Source organism: Mytilus galloprovincialis, chromosome 2 (assembly GCF_965363235.1).
Source record: "Mytilus galloprovincialis chromosome 2, xbMytGall1.hap1.1, whole genome shotgun sequence".
NCBI classification, from domain to species: domain Eukaryota; kingdom Metazoa; phylum Mollusca; class Bivalvia; order Mytilida; family Mytilidae; genus Mytilus; species Mytilus galloprovincialis.
The window spans coordinates 10,843,412-10,857,283 of record NC_134839.1 but is presented as its reverse complement, the minus strand read 5'-3'; the positions used below and the strand labels follow the sequence as shown (position 1 = coordinate 10,857,283).

The window sequence follows — 13,872 nt, the reverse complement described above, 5'->3', positions numbered from 1 at the left end:
TTGTGGTACAATTTCAGAGAGATCCATACAATTACACTCAAGTTATTGTAAGTAAACTAAAAAAATGCTTGTTTTGGCCCCTTTTTGGCCCTTAATTCATAAGCTTTGGCCCCATAACCCCAAAAATGAATCCAAACCTTCTACTTGTGGTTTTAAACATTGCAGTATAATTTCAGAGCAATTGAAATACTTGTATCTTGAAACTAGAAAAATGCTTGTTTTGGGCCCTGGGCCCTAATTCCTAAACGGTCGGGACCATCATCCCAAAAATTGATCCCAACCTTCCTTTTGTGGTATTTAATCTTCTGAAAAAAATTCATAAAGATCTATTAACTTAAACTAAAGTTATTATCCGGAAACCAATGCGTCTTCGGATGACGCAGACGACGACATCATACCATTATACGATCCCAAAATTTTTTTGGGGTCATATAAAAATTGTCATACAAGAGCGGTAACTCCAATAAGGAATCATTTGATAATTTTGAAGAAAATGGGAGTTAAAGTAGATCTAAACATTTTTATACAAAAATAAGGAGATTGTATGATAAGTATGATTGCCAATGAGATAACTCTCCACCAGAGACCAAACGACTTAGAAGTTAACAACTATAGGTGTTCATACAGCCTTCAACAATAAGCATTATTGCCATTGTAATATCTTAAATCTAATTACATTCAACATCCAGCAGAAACTTGCACTATGCTTGAAAGTGAAAGATCCACTTGGCTCTGGAATAAGTTGTCTTAAATCACTTATAAGATGTCATGTCATGTTATTAAGCAGAGACCCATCCCAATCTTAGACCCTGAATGACAGCATCTGCTAGTAGGCATACAAATAACATATGTCTTTCTTCTCGAAGGTAATTTTCATGTGGGAAAAGCCCTTACATCACAAAATGACTTAGGAATTATAAGAATGTAAGGTTATTATGTAATCATTGCACTTTTAACTTGCCCATAGCATAACATATGGAAATTCATTACATCAGATATGCAAACTTTGACCATATCATAAGGAAAAACAAAATGTTTTGACAAACTAACATGACCTTGTGAAGGGCATAAAACTACTGATAATTAATCTTGATAATTTCAAAAATAATACAAAAATATAGAAAATTATGTTAACTTTGATGTGGAAAACCAGATTTTTATTTCTATACCATGTCAATTATATCTTACAGTAAAAACTCCTTTGAATCTTATTAAACATGCGATTTCGTGTAACCCTAGACATAAACATTAAAGTTCAGGAAATTGATCTGTCATTTCACGCCTATCTAAAATTCATTGATTTCTTTATCAAACATTAATTGAGAAAGTGTACCTCCATTTACAAGCTTGTTTATCTCTATTTGACAATGTCCACAAATTTCACAGGAAAGTGACCTGACTTGTCAATAAAGCTTGATTTCTCAATTAACTCCTAAACTGATTGATCTAAACAACCATAAATTTCCTGTAGTCATAGAGAGGCCTCCATGAATAAAGGGGTCCCTACAACTTTTTTTTTAGAATAACCTGCAATATTTTGTGACAAAACCACATTGTACTCAAAACTATAAGATTATTAAGAGAGCTACAGTTATTAGAGCTAATTAAAAAACTTTCATTGAGAAAGTTGATAGATTTACAAGCCCCCCATAAAAAAATGGTCCCTCTGAAGCTCAATGCATATTTTTCTGATTATCAAACTCATCAGAGATTTTTGATGCGTGAAAACTATCATACAAACTTGAAGAGGATCTGATAAGAAATGAAGGTGCTATCCCAGCAACAAGAATAATTATCAGATATTTTTACAAAAGTCTCTAAGGAATTCTCCATTTTAATTTTTTTCTTATCATCAAACTCATCTGATGTTTAGGCCTGTATAGCATTTCAAACACATTTGGAGCAGATCTGGGAAAATTAAGATCATACCCTTGGACGAGAATTAGAATAGAATATGGAATATTTCACAAATCCCCTTAATTCAACAATTTTTCCATTGGTGAAGGGGCATAACTCTATATGTAGTGGTACTGATATGGTGCTAGAAATTAGTGAAATTGACTGAATGGATTTATTTTTTGACAAATGGAAATTTTGGAGAACTTAACTGAAAATTTTCAAAATTAGACATTGCCTTTATGCTTACAAACTTACATCTTCGCTAGCCAAGGGTTACGATCCACTCCCGTTCTCGTCGCCTTTGGCGGATTAAGCCAACATTTGTGAAAACAATGTTGCGCCATCTATCGAAAGATTAAAGTCACGCCCATTATTCTTGGTCAATGGTATCACTTGAACTTTTCAATTTGGAGGTAAAAACATGGTGGCGTCTAGATTCTTCACACTTGGTAAAGCCGGAAACGAAAATATACATCAACATTCATGCATTTGTGCAAGAAATATACAAAGGAACTTCTATCAGTCGATTAAAAATATTAAAATTGTCACTGAATGTGGTCGTATGTTTAGGGATGTAAAGACTTGTTGCATAATAAACATGTGGCGATTGTTTACAAACACTTTCTACATTTGATCACGTTATTGGCACTTTTTGATTGGATGCAGCGAGTTTCGACTGCAACCAATAAAAAACCTTACCTTGTGTCTCCAGAATTTTATCTCAATCCGCAAAGGGTGAAGAGAACGGGAGTGGATCGTAAGCCTTTGCTGGCGAAGATGACAAACTTACTGCTAGGCACAGTGCTTTAGCCCATAAAGGAGTAGGGGCAATAAGGCCCTTATTTGGCCCAAAAATTACTGCAAATTTAAAAGTTATCATACATATTTTTAAATTACTGAAAAGTATCTCAGGTAGAAGGTATTCAGAAAAACAAAATAATTTTGGACATTGAACAAGTAACCATGGTAACAAATCATGCCTTAATTGGCATATTTTGTAAAATTTTGTGATATTCCTTGTTTTTCATCAAATTTTTAAGTATATTTTCGATTTCAAAAGTATGTGCGCACCCAAGAAACAACTTTATATTTGGTGAGATTTTGTCAATAGTAATAATAAAGCTTCAGTTAAATTATTTTGTTGTTTCTTGGCTGCGCACGATGTTTCCACAACAGAAATAGATAGAAAACTTCATAAATTCTGAATTTTCATCGTTTTTGTGAAAACAGTACATATTATGACGTAATTGTGACGTCATCACATAAGAATCTTAATGTTTTTCATTTATATTTCTTAACCCTATGCATTTCTAAAGATTATGTGCCAATTTGAAAAAGTTATCAAACATTTTATTTTCTTGGGCCAAAACCAGGCCTTAATGCCCCTACTCCTTTTGGGGGAAACTTAGAGCGCATTTGTTTCTAACCTAAACGATGTAAACGATTACGCGCGTAGTCGTTTAATCCATTTGTTTCTTACAGTTTTTGGTCAACGTTGACATCGTTCGCATAAACGATGTACGCGCAAAATAGTCGCGTAGTCGTTGATCGTTGAGACGTGTAAACGATACATTTGTTTCTGCATCTGTCGTTTAAATAATTACGAGCACGTGTTGTTTTCATAAAGTTCTGGTTATTTATTTCCCGCACTTTTACCTGTTTGTTTACAGTGCTTGAGTGTAATCTATTTCTGTCTGACTATGCGGGGTCGATAAAGTTTATTAAACGATGTATTTGTTTCTAGCAGCTTAACGTTTACTAAACGATAGTCATCGATGACAAAATTTCGGGTTAGAAACAAATGCACTCTTAATATGACATAACTTTTCAAATGGATATGCTCTTCAAACCTTTTTTTGGAGATTAATTTGTTCTTAGTGTGTATGTAGTGAAGGCCTCTTTTGGGGCAAGTTTTTTGTGTTTGTGTTATCTGAAGAGTTTTCACTATTTCACAAATGCGAATCAAATATTTCATAAATTTGCAAATACATTGTTCCAAACTTGAAGGCTTTGTTCGAATTATCTTCATTTTTATATATAAAAAAATAATGATTAGAGAACCATATGTTTGCATGTCAATTATTCACTGTTTGAGGACTCAAAATCCAAATGACTAACCTAAAATCCATATTTGGTAGGCATATTTGTAAATATTCAGCATATCCTGAATCTTACATCAAAAGATTTCATATTATTCATAAATATCAACCCTTTTCTGAGCCCCAGAGTAAATTGTTTAATGTCCACCTTTATCACTGATACCCATAAACCAGTAATATTGCCCCACCTTTCCCTTTTCTATATCATTAAAAGGGTGATAATTTATCCTTCATCACAATTAATTGAGAAAGCATACAAGATAAGTGAAGTCAAAAGATAAAGAAATACCATGCATGTCAGTATTGATGTTAACCAGTTGACAAACAAGCCAGAGACTTGGCCTGTGTAAGACAGTTATCTGATCCACCTCAAACACTGCTTAATATTTTCAGTTGTTTTTCCTTTAAAAATCTTTATTTTTAACTTTACATTATCCATTTGACTCCCCTAAATTACATGCCTTGTTATTTGCATGATAGGCTAAAATATATAACCATTTCCTATCACTCCTATATAAAAATATTCTCTTAAATTGCTAAATAAAAACAAAATTCCAAAGCAGGGATTTCATAGATTTAAGGGAGATAATTTTATGTTCAACAAATAGTTATCAATTACCTGCTTTGTTAATGATTGAATCAGACCAACAGACTTTTCTCCTACTTAAACATTAGCATTATGAGTACTTTTATAAACAATATAAAACAAATTACACTTTATGTAAATTCTGCAAGAAAAAGATGCATCAAGTCAAACAACAGCTCCTTAAAACTTCTACATCTTGTTTAAAACATCTTTGATTTTAAATTAATGGTTGCTATTATGGCTGGTGTTGCCAAAGAAAACTATAATTCAATTCTTTACAACATTTCACATTTTTGTACTTTAATATTCAACAATTCTCTTAAACTATCAAATTTTAATCAACTAAAAACCCATCAAGTCATCTGATCTAAAGAATTCTATTTTCACCTTTGACAATTACAATATTTTGTCTGAATACCTTGTTGTAACAAAATCATTTGACACGAGAGAAAATAATCAATGTTTTTACATCTTTTTAAAACTGAAAGGTTTGACATAAACATGATGTCGCATTTCAAAATGTTGTTTTCACTTTGATTATTCTGTTGTATTTAATCATGTTTCCTGTCACTTAACCAGAAATGTTAAATTGGTTTTCTACCATGAATGTGGAAAACACTATTTAAATCAACACAATTAAGGAATCATTATAGTCATGAAAAGGTGTTTCCTTCTTACTGAAATATGAGACTATGTATAGAAAGTGCAAAAAGTGCACCATACCATAAGTTTTATAATCAGGTGACCTTTATTCTAAAATATGACCTTGATGTTCTACTCCTCAATGATACTTGTTATTCTAAATTTGGTTAAAATTAGATTTTAAGTTTTTATTGGGCATGGGCACAAAAACATAATACAAACAAACATTTTTGTACTTACAAACATAAAAGCAAACATACACACACAGACGGATGGATAGGCAAGTCTGTTACTATATTTAGAACTTTGTTATTGATGATTGTTGTATGCAATTATTGTAAATAATTAAATGCTGTTACTGTTAGTTTTCTCTTTAGAAATATTTCACACTTAGTTATCCCAAAGCCTTATATAGTAATCTGTGAAGTATAATTTTGGCTCATTGTTAAAGGCTGTACACTGACATATATAAGTTGTAATCATTATGTCTTTTTGGTCTTTGGTTAAAATTCTGATAAATAAGAAACTTATTCAATCAGAGGTTGCTATTTCTGTATCTAAAATCTATCAATCAAATATGAGAAATTTCTTATTGTACAAATACAATTCCATGTTTGAGTGGTTTCAGCAATCAGATTAGTGTATAGAAAGTTTTGTTTGACAGTAATGAACAAGGGATCTTTATAAGGTAACAACTGTATATTATGGGCACAGATTACTGCACAAAGTATACACCTTATCACTATTTGGAAATCTTTTGATATACAACAATCATTTTTCCATTGTGGTGTCATATATTTTCTATTACAAAGTCAAAATTTTACGGGAACTTTTGTGATGTCCAATAATGGCGGACAAATAAGGATAAGGTGTATGCAATGAAGCATACATGCTGATAAGCTGTAGTCATCTGTAAAAGATAATAAGTACTCAGGTATTCAGCTATTGAGACATATTCATACATAATAAACAGCTGCACCACAAGGACATGATGCACATGTTTCCTATATGTAAATTAAAATTGTTGCAAGAATGAAATGAAGTATTTTAGAAAGCTTTTGAATAGTAGAAAGGTTCTTCAGTAAAACTTGCAGGATATCCCTTGACATATAAAAAAAAAATGCCTAAAGTTTAAAGATAAAAGAAAATATTTAAAATCAAAAGGGAACTAACTTTCAACAATGAAAACAAAATTCAATTTGAAGAAAAATTAAAGAACCTTAGTGAGCACGCTCACATATCCCAGGTCCCCACATTGTCATTGGAGAAATTAAATAAGTGTAAGAAAAAAAAATTGTATAAGAAAAAATATTGAATAATAATTTCCTGTCAATATGCACATCAACATAGTATGTCCTTATTATCTACAAAATTTCATGAAATTCTGTTGTGTGGTTTCAGAGGAGTTGAGATGACAAACTGTTGCAGAAGTACATTGAAGCAAATAAGTTCAAAGGGGCGTAACTCCTAGAAAAAAAAATTGAATCGTAATTTCCTGTCGATATGCACATCTACATAGTATGTCCTTATTATCTACAAATGTTCATGAAATTCTGTTGTGTGGTTTCAGAGGAGTTGAGATGACAAACTGTTGAAGTAGTACCTTAAAGCAAATAAGTTCAAAGAGATGTAACTCCTAGAAAAAAAATTGAATCGTAATTTCCTGTCAATATGCACATCTACATAGTATGTCCTTATTATCTTAAAAGGTTTCATGAAATTCTGTTGTGTAGTTTCAGAGGAGTTGCGATGACAAACTGTTGCAGTAGTACAATAAAGTAAATAAGTTCAAAGGGGGGTAACTCCTAGAAAAAAAATTGAATCGTAATTTCCTGTAGATATGCACATCTACATAGTATGTCCTTATTATCTAAAAAGGTTTCGTGAAATTCTGTTGTGTAGTTTCAGAGGAGTTGCGATGACAAACTGTTGCAGTAGTACATTAAGCAAATAAGTTCAAAGGGGCGTAACTCTTATAAAAAAAATTGAATCGCAATTTCCTGTCGATATGCACAACTACATAGTATGTCCTTTTCATCTGAAAAGGTTTCGTGAAATTCTGTTGTGTGGTTTGAGAGGAGTTGCGATGACAAGAAACAGGACTGACGGACGGACGGACTGACGGACAGACGGATAGACGGGTCAAAAACATAATACCCTCTGCAACTTCGTTGCGTGGGGTATAATTAAACATAAAAAATGTACAACCAAGTTAAGTGTGTGAAATGTGAAAATGTCTAGAATCTGAAACTAACAAGATGCTGAATGTTATTGATTCTAACAAATGTGTTCTGAGAAAATTGATCCGACTCAATTCCATCAGGACAGAGGTTAGAAATACCAAAAACAGCAAAAATTTGCAATATAATAAATACTGTGGATTCTTTATTATTCGTTGGATACTAATTTTCAGGGATTTCGTGGATACAGGAGAACCACGAATTTAAATGTTCAACGAATTACAAATTTACTATAGGAATGTGTGCTGACTTTGACAAAACCATGAAATTAAATATCCACAAATATGGAAGTTTTACTAAATCCACGAAAATTGATACCCACAAAAATAAATGAATCCACAGTACATGTTTTGATTATTTAAATATGCTTTGAAAATAATTACTTTTGGTTGAAAGTCCAAGTAGAGCAAAAAGTCAATAAAATCTAGATTTGGAGTTTAATTTGCATTATTTAAAACATTTTTACTTAGAGCTTAGCACTTTTGAAATGCATGTGGTCAATAAGGCCCCATGTCTATGAAGGCTACACCTATTAGCATTCCGTAGTCTTGCTTGTTAAGATATTATAGGACAAAAATGAGAATGAAAAATCACAAAAATTACTCATTTGCACAATTATAGGACCAAATTTGAACAAATACACTAAGCTGCTTTATAATACCGATATAAAATATGTCTTCATAGAATAGTTTCAGGCTATTATCAAAATAAAGTTAGTGATATGAAGTATCACCATATTCAAGTCATTTAAAATCGTGTAATCTAAAGGATATACATCTAAAAAGAGACTAAATAACAAATTCATTATCTTTATGCAACTATGCTTTCTAATCTAATTTTCTGTACCTAAAACCTGATATCAATAAATCTAATTTAATAAGGAGATAAAAGTTGCAATAGGAGTACACTTTAAATTGTCAATCTGTAGCGTGCCTGACAGATGACTTTCCCTTTAGCAGTTCTTCACTAATACTGAGAAAAATTTAATTACTGGGCCCTCTGGGAACTAACTACATGATGTTGAACAAGCAAATGTATATTTATCGCCAAAAGCCATAGCAGTCAACATTTCATCTGCGTAATTCATGGCTCAATACACCACTTGGGGAGACTGAAAAGTTTGAACAAAATATTCCTTTTATGAGATTTTTTTAACAGTACTTTTTTTTTAATTTTATGTTTGATGATATTGGTCTGTAATTTATTTTCATCACACTCTATCTACGATCAATTCCTCTATAAAAATGTCATACTTAATCACTTCTTAAAATCTTTAATTTAACCTTTTTACTTCAAAAAAATAATCTCTTTCAACAATATCACCATCAAATTTAATGTAAAAATGTCATTGTTTTTATCACATATTGTGATTTACTTGAGCTCCTATCAGGACTCAGGAATTAATTTTCAGGATCTGGGAAAGAAAGCTTTTTTTCAGGAATTAAGGACTTTAACCTTTATTTATTTGCATAAATTCAATAGGGCACCCTTTCCTTACCCCTCTGTGTTTGACACATCACTTCTTATTTTGCTTCCTAATAGCAAAGTACTACAATAAAACTCAGATTAAGAAATAATTTCTATCAAGTTGCTTAATCTACACATAACTGTATCCATTTTAGGATTCAATGCAACTCATACAAAAATCATTTTAAATGTCTGTTGGTCAGTCAAGTCAAAATACTAAGCCAATTCTTGGGTAAAACTCCAGAAAAAACATTTTTGAACAGATTTCCTGATTGTATCATACAACTAAATTTTGTGGATTTCAAACTACCTTGTACCTAGTACCAAAGTAGCAGTCTTCACGATGAACTATAACAAGAGTGCACACGCTGAAATGGCTCGCCTTCTATACTAATCATTGATATTATGTTGATAGTCCTAGGTATAAAGCTAAGCTTTATTACAACTGTCACATAAACTTAACATTAACCAAGATAACTAAACAAAGACCAATGAACCTTGAAAATGAGGTCAAGGTCAGATGAAACATGTCAGGCAGACATGTACAGCTAACAATGCTTCTATACAACATATATAGTTGACGCATTACTTATAGTTTAAGAAAAATAGACCAAAACACAAAAACTTAACACTGTGCAATGAACCGTGAAAATGAGGTCAGGGTCAAATAAAACCTGTGTGACTGACATAAAGATCATAATATATTTCCATACACCAAATATAGTTGACCTATGGCATATAGTATTAGATAAAAAGCCCAAAACTCAAAAACTTAACTTTGACCACTGAACCATGAAAATGAGGTCAGGGTCACATGACATCTGCCCGCTAGATATGTACACCTTACAATCATTCCATACAACAAATATAGTAGACCTATTGCATAAAGTATGAGAAAAACAGACCAAAACACAAAAATTTAACTATAACCACTGAACCATGAAAATGAGGTCAAGGTCAGATGACACCTGCCAGTTGGACATGTACACCTTACAGTCCTTCCATACACCGAATATACTAGCCCTATTGCTTATAGTATCTGAGATATGGACTTGACCACCAAAACTTAACCTTGTTCACTGATCCATGAAATGAGGTCGAGGTCAAGTGAAAACTGTCTGACAGACATGAGGACCTTGTAAGGTACGCACATATCAAATATAGTTATCCTATTACTTATAATAAGAGAAAATTCAACATTACAAAAAATTTGAACTTTTTTTTCAAGTGGTCACTGAACCATGAAAATGAGGTCAAGGACATTGGACATGTGACTGACGGAAACTTCGTAACATGAAGCATCTATATACAAAGTATGAAGTATCCAGGTCTTCTACCTTCTAAAATATAAAGCTTTTAAGAAGTGAGCTAACGCCGCCGCCGCCGTAGCCGCCGCCGGATCACTATCCCTATGTCGAGCTTTCTGCAACAAAAGTTGCAGGCTCGACAAAAACTACAGGCCCAGAGCTTAATTTTTGAAAATTTTTAGTTAGATTCTGTTGGCCTGTAGATATGATTTTTACAGGCCCGAGAGCAATTTTACTAGCCTGGGCTGTCTGGGCTGCCACTCAGCGTGAAGACTGAAGTAGTATTGGTATAATGTGAAATGTGGACCTACATTTAATCAGGAATGTGGTTTTACATGTAGAAATTTAAGTCATGCATCACTTTTCTATTGGATGCATGAAATTTAGAAGGTGTTCATGTTTTCATTTTTTTTATTCATTTCTTCAATTTTTTATTTTTTATTTTTCTTTTCAATAAACTATAACATTTCTTACCTACAGATTGTTCCCCAACTTCAGTAAATACATATGGAATTGTGAAATTAGCTGTTTCCTGTACTGGAATTACAGTGTAAGTTTGATTCTTGGTTCTTTCTTCTGAAAAATTACTGCAGGTTTCAGCTGTCATCTGATGGGTCAAATAATTTCTGTAAGACAACCTGGAGTCTTCCTGAATGACGATGTTAACTGGTCCCACTTCATCTCCAATTTCTAAATCACAATCAATTACAGTTAAATCTTTTCACTATTTTGTACCATTGTATACATCATTGTTACAAAAATACTGATGAAAAAGAAGTTTTACACAAGAAGCAAATTTCATCATCAGTTTGGTGACACCCGAGTGCCTCATCTGTATGAAGTGTCTCAATGACCAGGAGTGTACAGATAATGAGTGTAAAGACAATGTCTTAAATGTAAATTAGACAGATAAGTATAAATATATATAGCCTTACTAAGTGTAAAGAAAATAAAATTGCCTTTGGAAGAAAAAACTCATACTTGCTATCAGGAAAACAGTTATTTTTAAGCTAGACTCCCTGAACTGGAAAAAACTATTAAAACATGTTAAATTTAGTAAAATAACATAAATAATGTTCATGTTGGTATCTTTTCGAAAGTCATGGGTTATTTCTTTTATCTATTAAAATGTCTGTTATTGAAGCAATTCATCTAAATTCACATAATCTCAGTGCTTTCTTAGCTTAATCCAAATTTCAAACATTCGCCTCAAAAACATAAATAATTTTAAGTGTATCGGTACATAATTTTATAGTAAAAATTTCAAAGTACAAATGGTAATTATAAATCTGAATATTTTTTTTTAACCTTTAAAAAATTATTTTGTTAATGAAACTTATAGCTTGGCTAAGCAATCCTTTAAAACAAAAGAAATATTCTATAAAAAAAAACCACCATTATCACTTTTGTCCCCACTGGGACACCCTCAATCCCCGAATTAAAATCAGTATAATGGTGATTATTAAGTGTTTATCATTCTAGTCAATTCATCAAGATTGAACAAAAATGAATAGGAATTCTACAATATCATCTTCCTATAAGATACAAAAACATGTAAGAACATAATAACATAAAAGAATTCTCAACCATCCAAGCACTCGAGACTAATTCAATACCTCTGTAATTTCCCCTCTTCATCAAGTTTTCATCCAATCTGACAAAGTCTGATGAATTGTGTCCAAATCTAATAGGATTATTGGTCGAATGATTCATTCTCCCGTTCTGTCCAAAGCTCAACTAATATTGACCAAAACTAGTCCAAACACACATAAATAATTAATAATCATATGTCTTAGCTTTAAAAAAGTAACAAAATCTTTTTCCTTCCCAAGACTTTCAATTAAACTGACAACTGTAAGCATGCTCTAGATTGATGTGATCGAGAAAGAGCCAAATTGGAGTCCCCTAGTTTACATTACAGTTTAAACAAATGTTGACAATAAAAATAACTCATTCTAAATGCTGTGCATTGAAATAGCTTTTCTGGATTTACCTTCATAACATTTAAAAGACGTGTATGTATTAATATACAAGTAGAAACGTTGAGAACATAATGACCAAAAGGGACCTGAAAAGAAAAGCCAAATTCGTCTAGGATCAACTTTTCCAGTTTGACCTGTTACCTATCTTTATGTTACTTGTATTTTGAGATTTGTAGTTTGAAGTTCAACATACAAAATAATTGTTTGATGAAAAAATTAGAATAGATATAAGAATTTGCAAAAAACACAAGACTTATAATTGAATGCATTATATTTTCAATTATGTACCTTTTTCCAAAATCTGCCAGGATAAAAAAAACTAGAGGCTCTCAAGAGCCTGTATCGCTCACCTGATTCTACTTGGGTTTTTGAAATCATATAAAAAAATATAAAATTTGGCTAAAAGTGACAACACAACCTCATTTATAAGGAAAGGAACATGTTTAATTTCATTCAAAAGTCCCCCACTGGTGGCCATCTTGGATGACGGATCGGCTACAAAGTAACAACACTTGGTCAGCACCTCATAAGGAACATTCATGCCATGTTTGGTTTTATTCCATTCAGTGGTTCTCTAAAAGAAGTTATTTGTATGCATTTCCCATAGGGTCCTATGTTAAACTAAGTCCCCTGCTGGCGGCCATCTTGGATGATGGATCGGCTACAAAGTAACAACACTTGGTCAGCACCCCATAAGGAACATTCATGCAATGTTTGGTTTTATTCCATTCAGTGGTTCTCTAAAAGAAGTCATTTGTATGCATTTCCCATAGGGTCCTATGTTAAACTAAGTCCGCCGCTGGCGGCCATCTTGGATGATGGATCGGCTACAAAGTAACAACACATGGTCAGCACCCCATAAGGAACATTCATGCTATGTTTGGTTTTATTCCATTCAGTGGTTCTCTAAAAGAAGTCATTTGTATGCATTTCCCATAGGGTCCTATGTTAAACAAAGTCCCCCGCTGGCGGCAATCTTGGATAATGGATCAGCTACAAAGTAACAACACTTGGTCAGCACCACATTAGGAACATTCATGCCATGTTTGATTTCATTCCATTCAGTGGTTCTCTAAAAGAAGTCATTTGTATGCATTTCCCATAGGGTCCTATGTTAAACTAAGTCCCACGCTGGCGGCCATCTTGGATGATGGATCGGCTACAAAGTAACAACACTTGGTCAGCACCACATAAGGAACATTCATGCCATGTTTGGTTTCATTCCATTCAGTGGTTCACTAGAAGAAGTGATTTGTATGCATTTCCAATAGGGTCCTATGTTAAACTAAGTCCCCCGCTGGCGGCCATCTTGGATAATGGATCAGCTACAAAGTAACAACACTTGGTCAGCACTCCATAAGGAACATTCATGCTATGTTTGGTTTAATTCCATTTAGTGGTTCTCTAGAAGAAGTCATTTGTATGCATTTCCCATAGGGTCCTATGTTAAACTAAGTCCGCCGCTGGCGGCCATCTTGGATGATGGATCGGCTACAAAGTAACAACACTTGGTCAGCACCCCATAAGGAACATTCATGCTATGTTTGGTTTTATTCCATTCAGTGGTTCTCTAAAAGAAGTCATTTGTATGCATTTCCCATAGGGTCCTATGTTAAACTAAGTCCCCGGCTGGCGGCCATCTTGGATGAT

The 13,872-nt window shown here is 32.9% G+C and overlaps 1 protein-coding gene across 1 annotated transcript in view; it reads right to left on the bottom strand.

The window, feature by feature from the left end:
• The window catches only part of LOC143062863 (polycystin-1-like protein 1), a 242,837-nt gene that overhangs the window by 201,920 nt on the left and 27,045 nt on the right, over nucleotides 1-13,872 (bottom strand). The window contains exon 5 of the mRNA XM_076234680.1: nucleotides 10,715-10,930. Coding sequence (XP_076090795.1) covers nucleotides 10,715-10,930 — 216 coding nt within the window. The remainder of the gene's footprint in view (nucleotides 1-10,714; nucleotides 10,931-13,872) is intronic.